The 23,884-nt window shown below is 34.7% G+C and overlaps 1 protein-coding gene across 1 annotated transcript; it reads right to left on the reverse strand.

The window, feature by feature from the left end:
* Window positions 1-248: 248 nt before the first annotated feature.
* On the reverse strand, window positions 249-21,996 carry LOC131850990 (potassium channel subfamily K member 1-like). The gene is made up of 5 exons (XM_059201412.1): window positions 21,277-21,996; window positions 3,414-3,554; window positions 2,288-2,497; window positions 1,422-1,610; window positions 249-848 (listed from the first exon to the last, which is right to left on the reverse strand). Exons 1-5 carry the CDS (start codon window positions 21,632-21,634, stop codon window positions 547-549), a joined length of 1,200 nt encoding a protein of 399 aa, XP_059057395.1. The 5' UTR covers window positions 21,635-21,996; the 3' UTR covers window positions 249-546.
* Window positions 21,997-23,884: the final 1,888 nt, after the last annotated feature.

Genomic DNA, 23,884 nt, shown 5'->3' on the forward strand with positions numbered 1-23,884 from the left:
TTTTTTAATTCAACATGGTTTGTAATATTAATACATGTATGTACATACATGCGAAGCCGGGTGGGTAGCTAGTTAATTATAAAACACAGTTATAGAATCTGCTCTTACATAAGGTTCTCATAATATTATAGTTATATTGTCGTTGTAACTAATATTATAAATTCAAAAGTGAGTTTCTTACACTTTCACTACAATATTAATTTTGGTACAGCACAAGGGATGGAGAAAACTATAGACCATTTTTTATCCCATGATAATGCACAGATGACAGAAGGGTTAAGGTCCGTTAAGGGTCGGCAACTCGCACGTGTCACTCCTGGTGTTTCAGGCGTCCATAGGCTACAGTAACCGTTTACCATCAGATGGGACGTGTGCTTGTAAACATCATAGTATAAAAAAATAATTTGCGGGCAAAATGTAGTAATGGATATAAAAAGGAAGCATCCAACTGTTACAAAACTGTATCATTACCCAAAGGAGATATGCTAAAAATGATAAAAATTAAAATACACGAAAGCTGAAGTCCTTTAATTTGGGACCGTCTCTTCAATGTACCCTCATATCTCTGGCGTGGACGGGAGTAGTGTCCTCGGGGCTGGGACTATCATCCAAGTGTGGTCTGATGTGTACCACCGAACGGCGCTGGTCGTGGTGACTGTAATCATCCCTCATCACAAGACCACCGATCCCGTATCCTGGGCCCATCACCCCGGAGCCGCTGAGGCGCATCTTTTCGGGATCCTCATCAAGCTTCACAGAGGAGAACACCGTGCTGAGGTTCAGTTGGGGTATATCGTAGAAGACGGTCAATGTCAGCATGAGGAATGTCAGCCCGATAAGAAGGTAGACTAGAAGAGAAGAGAGTTACATTACTAAAGTAATAAAATGATGTACCAGAGGCAGATTTTGTACAAAATTGTCCGCGTAGATACCTCTTTCTCACTTATTTCAGCCGTTGATCAGCTGTAAACTGTTTTGCTAATAACTGTTAGACTAACTCACTGTACCATGGGAAACAAATATACCGAAAGGCCATAAAAACAAATAAATATTCTGAACTAATAAACGAATTAACGAAAAATGGTTAATTTATATGCGGGCGAAGTGGGAGCGAGAGGTATACCAGCGAAATCTATTTAGAATCTTCTAAAAGATCTTGGCCTATCTAGAACTGCAGTAAGTTATATATTAGAACCTATATCTAAAGCTGCACTAGCAGGCTCATACCACATTTGGCTGGGCAGGGAGATAAACACGAGTGGTGAAGCTGATTGTTGACGTACGTCGAAAATAGGCCCCTTAAATCTACAAACCGGGGTCACAAGTCGCGGGAACTGCTTGGAGTTGCCATCTCTGCCACACGTTGGACCCGGCACCAGCACGGTGAATTCATGGAATGCAAAGTTCGTCTCAATACTCACAAGTGGTAGCGACTTTGTAGAGAGGCCGGTGCACTTGGCCGGGCGAGTCACCAGGGATGTAATCTCCCAGTCCAATGGTCGTGAGAGAGATGAAGCAGTAGTAGAAGGAGTCGAGGAAGTCCCAGTCCGGCTCGAGGTTAGCGAACACGGCTGCTGGCACCACCAGAAAGAAGACTACCAGAGTTGTTACTGCAAAAAAGAAAGTAAGTGCTATACATGAGGAAAAAGATTTTTGGATTTCGAATTTATTTCTTGATGAGTTGAGCGTATGAAATTTATATAGAGGAGTGCAAAAAACAATTTTTTTTAATTATGCATATCTTGTTTATTATTAAAGCCTGTGCTCAAATTGAGAATAGATTAATATTGTTTATATTTAATATTACTTGTCTGTACTCTTACTGAATGTTAAATTAATTATGGTCGAATTTCGACCACTGGTACCACTACTAACTCTTCGCCGAACAGTCAACACTAGGCTTCCAAGCTATATGAGAACTCCATTCAATGCCTGATGATGCCTCGTTCAGAGGCGAAACACGACGCAATATGGGTGTAGACTCAATAACGGTCGGAATTTGATCACCAATAGAGAAGGTCGTAACGGTAGTCAAGTTTCCGCACTGAATATTTGTGGTCTTAAAAATGCTAATTGTAGCGGAATTAAACAATATAATGTAAAACAATTAAGTAGTGAAATGGACTTTAGCAAAATAATAAGAATTGTATTTTTGCTTCACATATTTCATACAAATAATTGATGAAGTCCCTTGTATCTATGTTTCAGAAGTCATATTGTGATGTACTTATAAGTGAATTCATCAGGATATTTTACATACTACTTAATAAAATAAAATATAACTAACCAATGATCATGAGATGCACAAGTCGTATAGAGAACGGGCGGTATAGATGCCCAAGGGATGCATTCAAGGCCCTCAGCAGGGCTGTGGCCGGCAGCAGCAGGCGCTCCACCAGCGCAGACAGCAGCACCAGGGTCAGAGGAATCCCCAGCAATGCGTAGATCATGCAGAACATCTTGCCAGGCTTCGACAACGGTGTTACGTGGCCGTAACCTATACGTAGGATTTGTGAAATTCATTATGTAAACCAGCCTTCAAATGATCATCTTATGTATAAAATTGACATGTCACAATATTAGTTACTATTTTCCTCCGAATCGGCTTGATCGATTGATCGAATTTTATATGCATATTCAGTAGGTCTGAGAATAGGCTTCTATTTTTCATACCCCTAAGTGATAAGGGTTATCAACTCCTAACATAAAAAAAGACATACAACCCTAAACCTTCACCCTTTTGTCGCCAACCCCTATTTTTTAATAGCAATTTTAATTTATATGGAAAAATAACATTTGCGGAATCAGCTAGTAGTTTATAAAAACTTTATAATGTAAACTGTATTTAGTGTATATACACTAAAGACAGTTTACATTCAGAAACAGTTTACAGTCAGAAAGTTAACTAATAAAATTTTGTTAGTTAATTTTCGGACTATCCTTTTCACAAATTTCTCCAAGATTATTAGAATATAATACGGTCTCGGCCAGCCTACGGTTGGTCTAGCGGTTTAGTACACTGCCTTCCGATGGTCTCGGGTTTGATTTTATCGTTTGTATCGGTCTGGGTGTTTTCTATATTTATTCCAGGCGGAAATTGGCCTTCATCCGCTCCATAAGTCCTTCCGCGGGTGTGGAGTGCCATCTGCACTGGCCACTTATTGTCCGGTGAAGCTGTAAAGGCCAGCTGCGAACAGCATTACGGTACTCAAAAAAAAAATTCATGTAAGTATTTACAAAGAAATGTAACTAAGTATTAATATCAGTCGTCTATATAGTACATTACACTATTTCTGCTTAATTTGGGACTAGATGGCGCTGTGTGATCTATGTGTCTATGAGTTTATCTATTTATCAGTTTATCTATGTATTTGTATATTTTTATAAAGTAATATTTAATTCCAGTATGTTACCTATGGTGGTGACCACAGTTGACGAGAAAAACAGCGACTGGCCAAAACTCCAGTTGGGACCCCCGCTAGAGTTACGCGATGCCGACACTCCTCGGTTGCTGGCGCGCACCACCTCCTCCAGGAGTGTCTCCAGGTCATCATCTGAACACAATACAGATAAATCTTCAGAAATAGTTCAAATTCAAATTATCTTTATTCGTGTAGGTATATTATAGTCTCTTATGATATGAAAAAGAGAAAATTTCATGTTTAACACATTTCATTTTAAAGTAAGATAAAAAGAGATAATGTGTCAAAAACATGATGTATAAAAAGGACAGTTCTAAAAATATAAATTTAAAAATAATAAATATACCATAAGAGTTTATGGCAATCGATCGCCGATATACTTCCCAGCATAAAAGTACAAAGAAACAGTGTGTATGTGTAAGGATAATATCTAATACCTATGAATGATTTGAAAAGATAGTATTTTGTAACGAATTTCTTTTGAAATCTATGAAATATATGGATAAATACAATTCTATAAATAGAAGACGGCTGGCAGAGCTTTGTCGCCTAGTTACTAATACCTAAAAGGTAAAATGTATCTATGCCAGAATCTATACCATAAAGAGTGAGAATTTTGTGAATTTGTGTACGGTAAAGCTTTGAAATCAAATGGGAACGAAATTACGGCGAACTGGGCCAAAGTTCGAATCCCTATCAGTGCTATCAGACTAAAGTCGTATCCGTCAGACAGGAGTTGGTCTTCAACCGCATACGTCTTTCCGAGGGTTTGGGTGTGCCATCTGCACTCTTCCAGTATCGTTTGGTGAAGTTATAAAGGCAAGTTGCGGCCAGTCGGCCTTTTCGAACTTTTCGAACAATCTAATGCAGTCGCTTTAGATAGTTCGAAAAGACTATATTTGATGACCTCGGTGGTCTAGCGGTTAAGCATACCGCTTTTCTTCCGATGGTCGCAGGTTCGATTCCTCGCACGGTGCAAAACTTTTGTATTCATGAGTATGATAGTTTATATCCGTCTGGGTGTATTCTATGTATATTATATATGTATTTAAAAAATAAACTGATATAAATCTGTGTATTAACATATATCAGTTGTCTACTACCTATAACACAAGCTCTGCTTAACTTAAGACTAGATGGCGCTGTGTGAATTGTCCTAGGATATTATTATTATTGTTCAACCTGAGTGAAGTCGATATTGGACACTAGATAATAATAATTATGAAAGGATATTAAAGATGTCAGGTCACTTCATCTCCATCCACATATATAACAGGACGTATGGTTTCTTCTTCATTATAGGGATAGCGTGGAGAAAAATTTGATAGCTATGAGGCCAATTGGCGCTAACTTACGACTTAGTAAGCAACTGGCAAAACATAATCTCAGTGAAAAAACCTATAATCTCTTTGAGGAAATATGTTGGTTCTCCATTTTAATACACGCCGTGGCCTACTTCTTCTTCTTTAGGAGCCATCTCCTATTGGAGGTTGGCGATCATTATGGCGAACCTTACATTGTCCGCGGCGGTCCTGAAAAGGGACCTGGTGCTAATCCCAAACCACTGCCTGAGGTTTTTCAACCAGGAAGTACGGCGTCTGCCTGGTCTTCGGCAACCCTGGTTTTTGCCTTGTATTATTAATTGCAGAAGTCTGTATTTTCCATTCCGCATTATGTGACCCAGGTATAGCAGTTTACGGCGTTTGATGGTGTTTAGTACTGGCTAGCCGTGGCCTACATTAAATCAAATGAAATGAATCAAAGGAAAAATGGGTAAGAATATACATCATAACCTCAATTTGTTACAATAAAGCATCAAAATCTTGGAATTGGCTCAAACAAAGCCTTTAAGAGCTTATAATTAGCTGTGAAGGAAAAGTAATAAGAAGATATTAATTTTAATAAGAAAATGAGAGCGTATTGTATAAAATTAGGGCTGCCATAAGTTGGAATTTACTTAGGGTTACTTTCTTTTTTAAAATAGTAATGAATATCTTTATATATATATATCCTTGCAAGATGGTAGTTTGAGAATGAAAGCAGTCAGGTTAGAGCCCAGTTTGACAGCCCTATGTAATAGGGTGTAGGTACGTCACAACTGTGTGCTTACCAGTAATGTGTTGTTTAAATAATTTTAGCCTAATCACAATTTTTTTTCGGACTACTCTAATGCTGTTGCTCGCAGCTGGCCTTTACAGCTTCAGCGGACGATAGGGGGCGAGTGCAGATGGCACTCCAAACTAAAGGAAGGACTTATGGAGCTGCTGAAGGCCAACTCCCGCCTGTTAGATACGACTTTAGTTTGAGTGCACTGCTAGGGGTTCGAACCTCGGCTCAGGCCGTCGTAATTTCGATCCCCGTTTGAATTGGATGGGGAATCGATCGGAGGGGGTCACACAATATGCCGGAATAAAAGATTTCCCTGAACACGACAGTTTTAGTATATAATACATGATATTGCTGGTGTAACTCCTATTTGCCATTATACTCGTATTATAATATTTTGCATCACGTATTAATAAATAGATTTAAAAAAAAGCTAAAATATCTACATCCTGTGATGATCATTTCAACCTTGTTGCATCATCATCATCATCATCATGTAACCTTTGTTCGATTTTGTTATTGGATTATATCTGAATAATGCTTCTATTAATTTTATCCTTATGCTACGTTTACATTCAGTCGCTTCCCCTGCCACTCGCGCTGCTGGAAATATTGCCGAGCGACAACTGAGCGAGACGGCTGAATGTAATAACACGCTGCCACTACCGCTGCCAGTCCTTTGACTCGCGCACGAAAAACCGACAATCGAGGGAGCGCCGGGCAGCGCGAGTGGCAGCGCCAATGACATGGGAAGTGTTTCCACTCGTGTTTACACTCTCGCGCTGCTCACTTCCCTGTCCACTCGGGCTGAGTGTAAACTGGGCATTAAATTTATAGTTATCAGTTATCTTAGTTTAGAAAAAAATTGTTCGTTTCTACCAAACAAAATTATTTTTTTTTTTCAAATTAACAAGATTTTTCTTACAAAAATTTCATAATGATACATAACACTTGCTAGATTACCTGTGATGACTTTCCTGCTTTTGGTTTATGTGCGACTTTTGGGACATTCTGTATAGCCTTGATTATATAGTCGAGGTACTCTTTGACTACACTGTTATACAGGATGTCAGAAATTATTGACTACCTTATTACTAAGTATTTATATATTTTATCTATAGATATCATTCATAATACGTGCCTAATTGCTAAATTATTTTAAAGAGTTTACCTAATATACTTTTTATAAGAATTCTTTTTTTTTTTTGATTTTTTTTTTCTAGATAAGAGCACAAATAATAGTTCCGAAAAGTGATCATTTGTGTATAATTTCTACATCGCGGTGGCCGACTTGTTTTTAATCAGGAGCGAAATAGAGAGGAATACATTCTTAAAACGCAATATACACATATTTATTTGGGTTTAATTTACCTATATGGTCCAAGATCTTAGTTCAGGTTGTACAGCACTAAATAGATATCATTTTGGCCGATTTTAATAGGACAAGTACTGTATTTTTTTGACTTTACGTTTATTATATAACAACATAGTTAAGCCTTCTCGGATTTTTGTTAATAACCTATTATTATAAAGTCTATTTAATTATTATTGAATTTATTATGGTAATTAATTGTCTTCTTTAATAAGGTACCAATAAGAAATATTAAATATATTAAAGCTCATAATAAAATATTATGACCTGAAAACAAAGATAATTTTCTTATAAAATGGATAGAAAATTAAATGGTGCGTGGGATTTTACTGCAAGGCGTGTTTCTAAAATTAAAGTTAAATATTCTTTTTTACACAGAGCATCGTGGTAAGAAGACATAATGAGGTTAATTATTTTTTTTATGTTCCGGTATTGACTCGGTATCCAACGTAGCAGGGCGGGCGGAAATGCCCACGCATTTCCGTCTTCCAGATTAATTATCATACACTAGCCGTGCCCGCGGTTCCCCACCCGCAAGAAATTATCCTATATTTTATTCTATATAAGCTATATTATTGTAGTTTCATTAAATTTTCGAAAATAAGCAAAAACATATACATAGTCTCAAAAAAAAAAATGATGTAAGTACCTTATTTTCGTATGCTTCTAGTGTAAACCAGTTAATTTTTATATCTCAGAACAATTCACACAACGTCATCTAGTCCCAAGCTAAGCAGAGCTTGTGTTATGTATTAGACAACTAATATAAATACATGGATACATTTTTTTTTGTAAATAAATACATATTACACATACAAAACACCCAGACCGATACAAACAATCATACTCATGAATACAAATATTTGTACCGTGCGAGGAATCGAACCCGCGACAATCGGATAGTAAAGCGGTGTGCTAAACCAATTTGAAATGCCACATTAATTTTATTTATTTGTTTCTACATATACCAATCAAAATCTGAATAAAATCGTCAAACCTTATAACCAATACCTATTCATATACATTAATTTGACGGCCTCGGTGGTCTAGCGGTTTAACACACCGTCTTACTTTCGATGGTCGCGGGTTCGATGCCTCGCACAAACATTTGTATTCATGAAGTATAATTGTTTGTGTCAGTCGAACTATTTTCTAAGTACAATATGTATGTATTTACGAAAAAAATATCCATGTATTTGTATTAGTTATCTAGTACCCATAACACAAGCTTTAGCTAGCTTAACTTGGGTCTAGATGGCGCTGTGTGAGTTGTCCTGAGATTGTTATTATTAATTTAGGGGGTTCAAATTGCATTATGACGTCCGTACTACCACATGTGTTGCCATTCCGGAAATTATAATGCAAATTTCAAACTGGAACACAACTTGTACTAAAGCAAAGCAAGCTGCTGGCGGCTGAATTAGTTAAGATATAGGTACGACTTTGTGGGAAGTTTCGCTCCAGCAAAATCATGCTCTATTCTACGCAGGAACGACGTGAAATTTTCAATTATAACTTACTGTAAGTCTCTTTCATACTGAAATCCGGCCTTGGCTCGCTCAAAAAGGTTTCCCTTGAATGTAGGAAACATTATTTACATTAAGAGGCTTACATACTTAGTTTTCGTTTCGTGAATAACCCGCTAATTGCAAAAGGCCCATATTTGGGGTAACAAATTTCATAATGCTCTGTGTTAAAATTACTATTTATTTTGCAGTTAAACATCTTTATGGGTTTTATAATAAACTAGCTGTGCACGCGTTCAATTTCAATATAAAATATAGCCCACGTGTTATTCTGATGCATGAGCTATATTACTGTAAAGTTTCATCAAAATCTGTTCAGTAGTTTTTGCGTGAAAGAGTAACAAACATCCATAATTACAAACTTTCGCGTCTATATTATTATTAAGATTAAGATGCTATTCACAGACTTATTGTGAGAAGCTGAAGAGCAGAACTTCCACATGACGGATGCGCCGAAGAATGAACGAGGCTGCAATATCCCAATTTCAATATAATACTTGGACAGTTTTAATTGAAATATTGTTGATATGAAATCTGTAAAATGCAGACTACGTTTTTGTGGCATCTGTGGTTTGCGTTAAGAATTCTGAAGTATATTCGATCTAGCATCGAACGGTTTTTTTTTGTGAAAGAAAAGAAAAAAATAATTTAAAACACAACGCAAAGAAAGGGCATGGATTTACCTAATGATATATGGAAAGGAAAAGCGTAATATAAAAAAAAGCATCGAACGGTGTCACAGTTATTTAAGTTATACTATGTAATGTTATGTTATCTGTGGTTATAGCTAGTTAGTAAAGTATACTAGAAACTAAAAATGTAGTATTTGTTTTAATAAATTTTAGTTATTTATGCCCATTTGTTTTTTATGCCTGTTGTATGTGACAATAGTACTAATAATGCATTATAATTGTATGACAGATATACAATGTTTTCAGCAGACTTCAAAAAGAAAGGACGAATTATTTTTTCGCAAAGTTATTAGTTTATATAAAGTTATTTTTTCGCAAAGTTATAGTTTATATAAAAAAGTGCAGAATGCTAATTTTATTTTCCACTAACGCAAAAAAATACATTATTTCAGCAAAGTAGTATAGCATTTGTCAATATCAATAGAATCTTAATAACCTATAATTATAGTCGAATTTCCACTAGTGGGTGATCACTAGTACTTATTAACCTATTACTGTAGAAGTGGTACCTATAATTAATTTAATAGATTGATAAAATATCTACACAGTAAGAACCAGAGTGACCGACATATCCCATAATTGCAAAACTGAAGTGGCAATCGGCAGGGCACATAGCTCGTAGGACAGATGGCCGTTGGGGCAGTAAAGTCCTCGAGTGGCGACCGCGGACCGGAAGACGCAGCGTGGGAAGGCCTCCAGCAAGGTGGACCGACGATTTGGTCAAGATCGCTGGAAGGCATTGGATGCGAGCAGCGCAGGACCGATCGTCGTGGAGATCTTTGGGGGAGGCCTATGTCCAGCAGTGGACGTCTTCCGGGCTGAGATGATGATGATGAATAATGTATTTTTTTATAACATGCATACTATTTAAATCTTTATGTAATAGACAGTATTTATACAGAAATAATAAAATATATTAGAACAATGAATATGCTAATTTATAATGACATATCGATAACTATGAAGATATGAAGGTCTCGGGGCAGCATGCGCCAGCGCAACTGGGGGTATGAGTGCAATTCTCGAGATAACCTACTGATCTGTCGCAGGGTCAGTAGTCTACACGTTGAGTAACAAACGAAGGAAAATACCACAAGTGGAAACAATGCTTCATATGAGTTGATAATGTCATAATCATAATACTTTGTAAGCAAGAAATGGTGTAGGGCCGGCATAAAAATAACGGATCAGGTCTATGGTCAAATACAACTGTTTCAAAAAGTGAAAAATCCGAATATTTTTTGTTTCGGGACTTGAGGCACACACTGACCATACTTTATTTCTCTTGAGCTGAGCTAATAGTTCTTTATCAAATTATCCTAATGCTGTTGGCCAGTTTACAGTTTCATCGTTCAAAAATTTGGGCGTGTATAGACAGCACTCCAAACCCGTGGAAGGACTTATAAACCAGCTAATGCCAACTCCTGTACCCTCCGATCGATCCCCCGTCCAATTCAAACGGAGATCGTATCCGTCAGGCGGAAGTTAGCCATCAGCCGCTCTATAAGACCTTCCGCGGGTTTGGAATGCTATCTGCACTCGCCCTTTATCGTCTGGTGAAGCCGGAAAGGCTAGCAGCGGCCAACAGCATTAGAGTAGTCCGAAAAAAAACTGACTTTAGTTTGAGGACACCGCTCTGAACCTCGAATCAGGGAGTCGTCGTAACTTCATCCCTGCTTTTTATACGACTATTTAAGAAAATATATGATCATCACTCGTCAAGAGAGGAGCTTACTGAGAGTTTATGTAACGTATGACTTACACGAGGTACTATTGGACCAGTTACATCAACCTGATGTGATACATCGCTAACAATAGAGCGACTAATTTCCATTACTAATAAACCCCTCCACTCTCTACTAGGGTCATTGAACTGCACGGAAATATGCCCTCTGCCCTTTAAATGTGGAGCAGCGAGGTACAGATACCCGATGCACTGCACATTATGTGGTTCAATACAGCAACGAGGCGGGGTCGACGAATGCCTCGATCTGTGCTAACGTACCCACTGGGTCACATCGCCTGTAATATAGTAATGACGCTTTAGCGATTACCTACATCTGAACTACTACTAAATCTACCACGTCGAACCTACCGTAATTTTATCGGAACGTTATTATTAATTTTATATCTGGCCCTTGTAAATAGAATATATAGTAATTAGAATTTTATATTTTGAAAGATAGTGAATGTCTTGTATTGTTTCATTGGTTTTGTTGAAATTGTGAGCATAATACAAAATATACTAGAAACCAGTCCCGGCTTCGCACGGGCCCAGTATTTGTTTACAACTGATGCTAGAAAACTGATATAAATAATTATATATTTTTTTAAAATACAGACGTAATTTACTTAGAAATATAATGAATACAAATATTTGCACCGAGCGAGGAATCGAATCCGCTACCATCGAAAGTAAAGCGATGCCGCTAAACCGCTAGACTATCCGGATCGTCAAAATTTTAAGATAGTTGCTTAATAGTATGAACGGACAACGAAAACGCTACCCGCTAATCTTATGTAATGCAAACAAATCTTACTTGAGATGCAGGAGTTCGCGTCGACAGCAGGAGTGTGTAGGTGTATAATATTTGTAGATATATGTTGCAAGTTTACGAGAATATTATAATTACAGCTATGTGTTTAGATACTCTGTGAGTGATATTTACATAGTATAAAACAAAATCGCCGCCGTTGTTTGTTCGCTTATATCTTTTAAATTACGCAACAGATTTTAATGCAGTTTTCAGCAATCGATAGAGTGGTTCAAGAGGAAGGTTTATATGTACAATATATGCGTGTTATAGTATAGAACAAGCCGAGTAATTCAACGATTTGTAATGCATCCGTGCGAAATTTAATTCAGTTCGAATTGTGGTTGTTTCAAATTATTTTTATTTTGGGATATTAGTGAAGTCTAAGTCTTAATCTTATATATAAAATTCTCGTGTCACAGTTTTCGTTCCCATACTCCTCCGAAACGGCTTGACCGATTCTCATGAAATTTTGTGAGCGTATTGAGTAGGTCTGAATGGCCAACATTTATTTTTCATCCCCCTAAATGTTAGGGGTAGTCCACCCCTAAATTTTTTTTTTATTTTAAGGCAAAACAACGTTTGTCGGGACGTCTAGTATGTACATATTTTTTTAATTGATTATAGGGGAATGGTGTACCTGCCTGCGCTAACGGTTTACGGTGGCGGGGCAGCAGTGGAGGATGATACGATGAGGTCAGACAAGGTAGCCAGGTGGATTGTTTATGTGGAGGTCAACCTGAACACCAGCAATGTACCATGCATTGCTAGCCCTTTGCTCATATTATGTTATCTGTGATATTACTAACTGTCCTCTGCCTCCAAAATATTTATTATCAAAATGTGCATAAAAGAGTGCAAAGCAACATAGACGTATCCACCTCCTCACGTGTAGGGGTTGGAAGGGGTAAATTCTTCTGGTTCAGGTGAAGAGGTAAATCAGATTTTTTTGAGCCGGGTCTTACAAAAGTAATGCGTTTTGTCTCTCAACTCAACTAGATGATTTTTTTTTGCAACCTATGAAACTAATCTATAAAATATTCTAAACATAGGCAGAAAGGATATCGCTACAAAGAATGAGACAGACTTTACTCTATATTAAAAAAATGTGCTAAACAACTAAAGTACTGAACGTTACAAAAATCGTGCGAAAATTTTTGCGGTTTAAAAAATCAACATGAACCACTTCATAAATACGTTTATTTGAATTTGACAATTGTGAAACTTTAGCTACTCGTTTCAAATTGTGGCGTGGGCGGGCGGTTTTATCTCGAGAGCTAAATTTAACTTACCCCAAAGCATATTATTATAAATCCTTATGTATATATAACAAGGACAAATATATTTTATACCTATGAAAATATATAGGCGGTTTATTTGTCACGATGGGCTAACTGACATGACCTCATGCTCATCTTATCATCCTCCACTGGTGCCCCGCCAGCGTAAACCGTTAGCGCAGGCAGGTGCACCATTTCATTATGATCCATAATAAAAACATCAAATAATAGGGGCAAATTGTTATTGATATGAATTAATAACTTCATTGCTAGCAATGTGCCATGACCGGTTGACCTCCAGGCGGTTCTCCCTGATAAATTCCTAGTGAATTTGTCACGATGGGCTAACTTACCTGACCACATGCTCATCACACCATCACCACCATTAGAATTGTTCGAAAAAAGGGATGACAAAAATAATGCTACCTTTTGAGTACCTCTTGGAAGAATGTTGTGCGTGACCTAATCGCAAATGTGAACGTATCATCATAAAGTAAACGATCGTTCCGTGAAATGGAGACGTTCCACGCTACATTATACTGTTTTTTTTTAATATTTATACCATATATCTCATAAGTGAAAAAAAAATTGATATTCGTGAATAATAATGTTTTTGAAGAATAATTTTTAACATATAGATAAAAAAATATTATCTGAAATTAAACAATACAAAGAAATAGGAATATATATTTTTCTGCAGTGATAATAATTTAGTTTCTTGACTATACTTTTACATATGATTTATCAATTTTATCAGGACGATCAAAAGTCGTTTATTATTTATAAGAGCAACAAACAATATATTCTTCCTATTTTTATGATAATGATTGATCTGCATTCCGAATAATTATAAAGTTTATGATGATAAACTTATCGATATTATTTTAACACATAGAAGAAAAAAAACTAACGATAGTACAAAAAAATGTTGTGTAGTTTCCGCGAGTTTCATCTAACAATTAACTAATATTATAAATGTAAAAGTATTATGTCTGTGTGGCATTGATATATAAAAATGAATAATATAATCACTTTGTAAATGAAATTAATGTACCATGGTTTGCCTGACATATGATAAAAAAAAATGTTGTAGGAAAATAATATAAATAAAAATATGACTATAGATTTTTCTATTGATAATAACCATTTTTGAATATACATGCATATATATATAAATTTTATCATCACGATCGGAAGACGAAATTTATAAATAGGTCCCCCAAAGATCCAAAAAAATATTTTAATTCCTATTTTCATGATAATGATTGACTGTGCATAGTTTTAAATAATTATAAAGTTTATGATGATAAACTTATCGATATTATTTTAACACATAGAAGAAAAAAAACTAACGATAGTACAAAAAAATCTTTGCGGATCTCCTAGTTCGATCCGCAGAGAAACTTTCATCTCTCCAATTAACTAATATTATAATACATTTATAATATTAGCGACCACGTCTCTGTTCCGTAAGTCATCACTGGCAACACACATTGGTGTAAATCGTCTTGTTATATAAAAAATATATCGTAGTAGAACGCTGCCCACTTTGTAAATGACGATTCTTTATTTGCCAAATTGGATCTACCTAGCTGGATAGTTTGCCCTAAGTATACGTAGTGATCGACAATTTCAAGTGTAGAATCACCGATTTTTACGGGAGCAGGTACGACATGGACGTTTGACATAATTTTCGTCTTGTCCATGTTCATTTTAAATAAAAATGAGAGTGTCTGTTTGTAATATTGAAATAACCGGGTTTCACCATGACCACGATATATAAATACGGTACATTCACCAAAATAACAATTTTTGTCTGTGTGTTCCGGCTAATCTCTAAAATGGCTGGACAGTTTTTCGCGGTACTTCTTTTGGCAGGTAACTGATGTAATAAGGAGTAACTTAGGCTACTTTTATTTTAGAAAAATAAAGTTAAATTCTACGCGGACGAATTCGCGGTCAATAATAACAAGATCAATTATATTAATCCTTCATTCTAATGAGATTGTCTTTTATCAATTCCTTTCTGTCCAGGAACGTCACGTGTGTCAAATTTTGATGAGGGTCCGTGAAGTTTGATGGGTTTATTCCCCAATCTGTATATTTACTCTTGGCTGCAGTAGGTTTCTGGAGCTGATAAGGGTCCTTGGTTAATTTTTGGAATTTGTAATTGACGGTCAATTCTTAACCGGCTACCGAAACCAACGGTTATGATTAATTTAATTTGTTAATGGCGTTTTTATTACAACAGTGCAAGTCAGGAATATATATTGTCACCAATTTTTGTTTCGGGCAGTTTTTTTGTCTTTACCAATTCACACAACGCCATCTAGTCCCAAAGTAAGCAGAGCTTGTGTTATGGGTCCTAGACAACTAATATAGATACTTAGTTATTCGACAACGGATATAAATACTTTGATATATTTATTTAGTAAATGCATTCATAATATTGGCTAAGAATTTTGTATTTAATTAAAAATATTTATATTCCTAAAAGTGTCCATATTACTTCAAATTCCTAAATATTCAAAGATTTGAACTCGGGACTTTTCAAGTCTGGTTACCACTAGGCCACGAGTCTGTCTAGCAACTGGCGACACAGCTGAATACAATAAAAAATCATTTATTCAAATAAACTTAATTTAAGCACTTTTGAATAGTCATAACAATTTGTTTTTTATCTACCACTCGTTCGGAAAGCTGTTTCATCACAAGAAGAACGAGCAAGAAACTTGTGTGTTGCTCTTTTAAATAATCCTTGTAAGTTTACATTTACAAGTCGAAACGTGTGAATACAAACTACCAACCAGCACTATTTTTTTCGGTGAAATATATATATGCAATAAGATTAAATCAGTCGTAGTGATAAGAGCAGACCAGTCCCTACAAGCAGCACTCGTTCACAAGTATGACGGATGAGCCAGCCATCACTGCGCTCGACCATATTTTAGGGAGCCCAATGACCCGGCCCACCACGCCGCCACATGTCTGGACATTTCAGTTGAAGTCGTATATTCTGTATATCCAAGTGCAAATAAATATTTAATAAGCTGTAAGAACATTTTCTATATTGAATTTGTGTTTCCCTTGTCGCCAATAAGTGTAATGTATGAAACACAGACATTAATGTTTCCTCGTGTCTATATATAACAGAACTAGCAGCCCGCCACGGCTACGCATGGGTATTAACAAAAATTAAATTTTAACACACACATATACACTCTTAGATGTTTACGATTCCCATAAAACTGTATTACATCACTTTGTTATATTGACAATAACAAAAAAAATTACACACATATATATATAGACACTTCGATATTGTCCTCTACAAAACTGTTACGTTGCATTGGTTTATTGTCAATAATTTCTGCAGCGTACGCAAAATAAAGATTTTTTCACACTACCGAAGTTTTCATACGGATCCCTAACGTTTTTAAAAATATTTTATCGCCTATTATCAGGGATGTAAGATTTTAATAGTAAAAAAACAAATCAGTCCAAAAGTTTCGGAGCCTATTCAATGCAAACAAACATACAAATCTTACCTATTTACAATATTAGTGAACACAAGGTAGGCAAACCGATCTTCTGGCACGTTACGTCTGTACTATAGATCCAAGAAATTTTCCCTTAAAATTCCTGACAAATTCCTTTGAACTTCACTATTAATAATCTCAGGGGTAGGTTAACCACCAAATTGTTATTAGATACATGATACAATAACATCTATATACATATATAGTAAATAGTAATTATAAATAAATAAAATAAATAACCCTGGACAATTAACAAAGCGCTATCTAGTTCCACGGTAAGCAGAGCTTGTGTTATAAGTACTAGACAACTGATATAAATAACATAGGTATATATTTTTGCAAATACATACATAATATACATACACAGTCAGACAGATACAAACAATGATACTCATGAATACAAATGTTTGCACCATGCGAGGAATCGAACCCGGGACCATCGGAAGTGAAGCGGTGTGCTAAATCGCTAGACCGAGGCCGTCAGTTATAATAGTACGTATAACATATTCTGTAAATAATATACTATGAGAACGTTATACCTTAGTGGTTTACTATCGAATTATAGATCTCAAAGGTAGTGAGTTAGAATCTTGCCAACATCAAAACATTATTATGAAATCAACAAAGTGTAGTCAAAACAAAAATGAAACTGGTAAAGTGTAAATTGTATTGAAAGTAGTTTTATTTTCGCTGCAAGAAGGTACGAAGTGGATGTTCACAATTTCTAAATAAATAAACAATTTAGAAATCCATTCATATTCACCGATTCGAGAAAATATTCAATATTTTCACTTTGGGGAAAACAGTAACTATTGTCTGTTTTTAAAACCCGGAGACTAATTTGACATTACCTATGTTACCAGATTCTTGCAATTTTTAAAACAAGGATGTATAAATCAATATTTAATAAACTATAACAACTTTTTCTATATTCAATTTATGATGCCTGTTGCAAACTCTTTGCACATTTTTGTATATTTATTTTTCTATCAATTTTAAATGTATTTTTTTTTAGAATTGTTATATATTTTTATTGTCACTTTTTGCCTACAACCGTTTGTACACGTACCTATCTTCATTATAAGTATTTACCATTTTCTATCCATTGTTTGATTTACATCACACATACAGTCCACTCATTCTATCACCTACAATTCCCTTTTATTCTAATAAGTGTTATGTATGAAACACAGACCTTAATATTTCCTCGTGTATATAAGGCAATATGGACTATATTTTATGGGTTAGTCAGAAATAATGTGTGGATGTTTATTAAAAACGCATTAAAACAAAATTAATAAAGTATAAATATTACAGACTATAAAAGAATAGATAAATCAATAGCATGTATAGTTACGGAGATGTAACTTTTTTGGATCGCAACCCCAAGGAAAGAAATATATACTGCCAAATTTTCTCCCTCTATTTTTTTTCTATACACGTGTTGGGATCGTCTGTGGCTTTATTACGTGTAAGATTAAGATTAACTACCCAAATATAGGATATTGAGACCTCGGAGCGCGGTGAGCAAGGGTTATGACGTTAAAGTGACTGTAAACATATAGAGTGATATTGGAGTTTGAAACATGCGCCCTAAATAAACGTTCAAGTTGTTAGAACATAAAAGCAATTTAATAGAAATCTATATACACGTGTACCATTTATATACCGTACGACTTAATTCTACATATTCTCAACAAGCTGTGCCTGCGACTTCATTTTTAAACATGAATAACCTAACCTAAAAAAACTTAAAAAAAGTTTCATCGTTCTAATTTCAAAAATGACGAATTTCTATACAAACTCTCATCCGCTATTTTATTTTGCCCCTTAAGGATAAAATTTTTACAAACTTTAAATGTCATATTTATTTATATTTAATCAACAGCCTAAAAATAAGCTTTAGGTTTCTAGCTTTAAAAATGACGATACTTCCATACAACCTTTCATCTTCCTTTTCAACAACTACAAGGATTGTTAATAATGTGGACTCATGACCCCATTATTAGCAACGTACCATGTCAGGTCGACCTCCACGTGGAAACCATCGTGATAAATTCCCGGTGAAATTGTCACGATGGGCTAACTGACCTGACGTCATGCTCCTCTTATGATCCTCCACTGTGGTCCGCCAGCGTAAACCGTTAGCGCAGGTGGGTGCACCATTCCATTATCATCCATGCAAAATAAACCTTTTTTCGCATTCAAAAGTAAAGCCCATGTCCTTTCTCAGGGTCTAGACTATCTGTGTACCAAATTTCATTTCAATCGGTTCAGTAGTTTAGCCGTGAACATAGTCATTTATTTCTACTATGTTCCTATCAGTATTAATTAATAATAATAATAATAATTTCAAGACAATTCACACAGCGCCATCTAGACCCAAGTTAAGCTAGATAAAGCTTGTGTTATGGATACAAATACATAGATTTTTTTTCGTAAATACATACATACTACACAAAGAAAAGACCCAGACCGACACAAACAATTATATTCATGAATACAAATGTTTGTGCCGTACGAGGAATCGAACCCGCGACCATTGGAAGTAAGGTGTGTTAAACCGCTAGACCACCGAGGCCGTCAGTGACAGTAATTAGTCCAACGATAGTAGGTATATAATGTATCTACCGATAACTGTATTCTGTACATAATTATGTATATTATATCAAATGCCTGGTTAAATAGTGATAAACTATTACTTACAACTTAAGATAAGATAACAAAAAACGAGTGGGTACATTTTAAGTATTAGTAATAAATTCCGTTAGGTCTATAAGCCACCGGTGTGAGAATAAAGCTTACGAATTGCAAAGAATTATCTTTAGATATTCAACTTCATTTACGTTAACTATTTTGTCTGTATAAATTAGGCTAAGGTAAAGTAAAGATATCATTTAGCGAAATCTCAATAATATTATAAACGCGAAAGTGTGTGTGTATGGATGTTTGTTACTCTTTCACGCAAACACTACTGAACGGATTTTGATGAAACTGTACAGTAATATAGCATCAGAATAAGAAATAGGCTATAAATTTAAGAAACGGGTGAAACCGCGGGTAGGGCTTAGTATATTATAATTAATCTGAAAGACGGAAATGCCCACGCCCTGCTACGTTGGGTCAATACAGGAACATAAAAAAAATAATTAACCTCATTACGGTCTTCTTACAAATAAAAAGAATATTTAACTTTAATTTTCAATAAAACACGCCTTGCAGTAAAATCCCACGCACCATTTTATTAGAAAAATATCTTTGTTTTTAGGTCATGATATTAGACTATAAATTTCATGCAGATGAAACCGCGAGCACAGTTAGTACTCAATAATTTTCCAAAAAAAAAACCGACCTCAACACTAAAAAAAAAAAAACAGTTTGAAAATATATCGTTTCAACTAACTACACATTTTTCAAATTGTTTCCTGAATGACGGAGTTATGAAGTAACAAATATAAAAAAAAATCTAATGGAGATCCTCCTCTTCGAGTCGGCTAAAAAGCAAAGAACAGTTAGGAAATCGATAGATATTAACGGTTTTATTCATAAAACTTAAGAAGCCTTTATAAGCCCACTATAGCAGTGCTATAAAGGCATTATAAAAATCTCTATAACAGTATAGCCGATCATTGTTTACTTTGTACGGTACTTTGTTATATATTTTTTAAATCGAATATGGAGGGTTATTTCAGAAGAATATACCACTCCCATTGGTGCAACAATATATAATGTACTGACAGGAGACTCCTTCCCAATATTAAGATCTGTTTTAAGTTAGCATATCAATAAATTAGTGGCCTCTTTACTTAAAAAATTACTTAAAAATCATACAATACAAATGTCGTTATCAATCAATTTACGTCCTTTAGACTCGGATATGGTGCGTTCTACATATATCAATATGATACACAATTTTTAATGTAAATATAAAGTTAAGGGATTACTTTATACGGCCATCTATACCACAGATAAGATAAAGCAGCACAATAAAAATATATTCTATACAGCAACGTATCGTATCCGTAAAAAAAAAATTTCATTACATTTTGATTCAAATTCAAAAATAATTGATTCATGTAGGACATTTTATGAACTTATGAACCTCATATTTTTTATATTATATTTTTTCCCGACCTTCCAGTTCAGTATATAGATCCAATTGACAAGAACTGGCAAGAAACTTAGTTGAATTACTTTTTTTAAAGCCACTTTATTTACAATGTATATTTATATAGGTGTCTACGTCTAAATATTAAGGTATTAAAACAAACACCATCTTTATAATGTTAGTAAAATTATTCTTCAAATTAAATAAATAATGTATATATAGACCCTCATTAACCAGTTTGGTTTGAAGTCTGTTCGGTTTTCAATAATTTAGTGTAATTATTTTAACGTTATCGTAAGTACTTAGCAAATGACGGCATTTTCCAAATATTATTATGTTTTATAGTTTCCTAATGAGTTTACACAATATAATTATATCTATTTTTTGAGGTTAGCATTCTTTATTGCAATATATAAGCTAATTGCTTATATATTACGATAAAGAAATCTAGACCATTGACCATTCTAAAAAAACATTATAATATTGAACTTAATTAATATATGCAGAAATATAGAAGTTTAATAACCTCCATCTCTGTTTGGTCTATTTAGGATTCGTTATAAAATATATAGAACATGTTATGACAACCCTATAAAGTATTTTAACTAGTTGAAGAGAAATATAATGTAAATAAAAACAGCAAATAGAGTGATACTTTTTAAAGTATAAAAAGGTTTTGTATAAACATGTACGTTACCAGTAACATCAGGATGTTTCACCATGAAGTCTTGTTTAGCTCTGATCACTTCCAGTCTTATCTGATTCTCCAAAGGTGCTTCCAAAGCCGAGAACACAAATGCTCCAGACACCAAATAAGCAAAGTAAAATATTATATATAACACCAATAGCAACGTAAATCTTGAATTGCCAAACAGTCTTGTGGTTGCAAACAGTGGTTGAAAAGGTGGATGCTCTTCCTCGTATAGTATTTCTCTTTCTACGACCATTTTCTTCGGATAAGGATACAACTGGCTATGTACGGTCATGTCATTGTCGCTTCTAGCTGAACTCATACTGCCATAAGACTGTACACGTGAATACTTTTGCTTCTCCATCGTTTAAAAATGAAATCGTCAATTGACGATATAAAGAATGTTCCAAATTTAAATTACAAAATCAAAACGCGCGGGAAAGATTACTTATCTTAGTTGGCTTGTTAATTTATCAGTTCCAGAACACAAAACCGAAAATCCCGGAACGTGTCAGATTTTTGTCAACTGTATTTAAAAAACCTTTTAGGATGATTAGGTTCGAAGAACATACCGAACTCTGTCACTTTAGTATCGCGACGACACTTCTCGAGTTTAAGAATCACCATTTTGATACATTTTAATAGAACTGGTTTGAGTTAGAAATGTAATATGGCGGAAGCCAGTAGAATGCGTGAGAGTGGATCGTATGACCCGACGCGTATCGCGACAGTTAACCGACTGAGTAGTCGTCAGTCAAGTCTGTAACACATCGATATTTTATCAAAACAACAAATAAAAATTTGATAACTACCGTCTCGTGGTTGGACGATATTCTTATTACTCAATCGGTTAAGTACCTCTGTTGACCGCCTTCAAAGAAATAATATCACAATTTGTTTATATTTTGTTTATGTTGTGGCATCGTTAACATAATCAGAAATGTTAACTTTAGTATTGTTTTCGTAATGATTATAATTTATTATTTTTTGTAGGTAAAAACCAATAAGTTTAGAGTATAAAAGGTAAGAGTAAATTATCATAATAAACTGTTTCGGGATTGATATGTTTGGTAACAAAAACCCCAATTTTGGTTTTTGATAATAATAAAATTTTTTTATAAATATAAAAAAAAGTATTTTATTATTATTTTGGGGATTTTGATAATAATAAAATAATAAAAAAATATTTAGATAAAAAAAAAGTATATCTCAGAATAGAATAGAATAGAAAATTCTTTATTAAAATAAACCTAAATTTAAGCACTTTTGAATGGTTATTTCATTACATTTTTTTTTAATTACCGCTCATTCTACTACGAACTAGAGAGAAATTTGCGTATTGCTCTTTTAAATAATTGTTGAAACTATACATTTTAAAAATAAAATGTGTATATGTACTGACCTGTGACACAAGGGTGGTCCCTCAGGAAGTCCACCTTCAGCTCGGCGATATGCTCCTCCAATTCTTGTTCCAGTGGACTCTCAATAGCTTGAAATACCGATGCACCTGACAATAAACATATTATCAATCAACATTGATACTACAACATATCAGCACACTATGAGGTAGTGTATCTTTCTATGGTAACGGGTTTGATTCCTGTATCTTAATCTTAATAATATTATAAACTCCAAAGTTTGTAAGTATTCATGGATGTTTATTACTCTTTCACGCAAAAACTACTCAACGGATTGTGATTAAACTTTACAGTAATGTAGCTTATACATCTGAATAACACATAGGCTATAATTTTAAAAGATATTATGTAAATTGGACGTAATAATAATAATAATAATAATCTCAGGATAATTCACACAGCGCCATCTAGACCCAAGTTAAGCTAGCTAAAGCTTGTGTTATGGGTCCTAGACAACTGATACAAATACATAGATAATTTTTTTTCGTAAATACATACATATTATACATAGAAAATACCCAGACCGATACAAACAATCATACTCATGAATACAAATGTTTGTGCCGTGCGAGGAATCGAACACGCGACCATTGGACGTAAAGCGGTGTGCTAGACCGCTAGACCACCGAGGTCGTCAAGTAATATAATGATAGATGTCACGTAAGTGTGATGCAAACGAAGTTGCGCGAGTCAATTAGTATTAAAACAAATAACTGTATTACTTAATAGATTTATATTATTTTGTTTAATTCCACTACCATTAGCACGTGTGAGACCACAAATATTCAATTAGCGAAAATATTTAGGTTTTAGTTTTTTAGTCTGGTGAAGCTGTAAAGGCTATGACCAACAGGAGTAGAGTAGCCCAAGAAAAATATGTTAATTATGTATGTATTTACTAAAAAATGTATCTAAGTATTTATATCAGTTGTCTTGTATCCATAACTAAAACTCAGCTTAGCGTATTTATATCAGTTGCCTAGGTAATACAAGCTCTGCTTAGCTTACCACTAGATGGTGTTGTGTAAATTGTATTAGATCATTAATTCGCGTGATTGTTAACCGAAATTTGTCTATTTCCTTGGACTGCTGATCTTCAGTTTAATTTACGTAATAGCAGTTGTTGCTAATGACAGAATCACTTGATAAATACGGACCTTATCGATCTCACCATCAGGATGTTGACTTCTCTAGGG

This window comes from Achroia grisella, unplaced genomic scaffold (assembly GCF_030625045.1).
Source record: "Achroia grisella isolate CSIRO2021 unplaced genomic scaffold, CSIRO_AGI_Agris_v1 utg780, whole genome shotgun sequence".
Lineage (NCBI taxonomy): Eukaryota > Metazoa > Arthropoda > Insecta > Lepidoptera > Pyralidae > Achroia > Achroia grisella.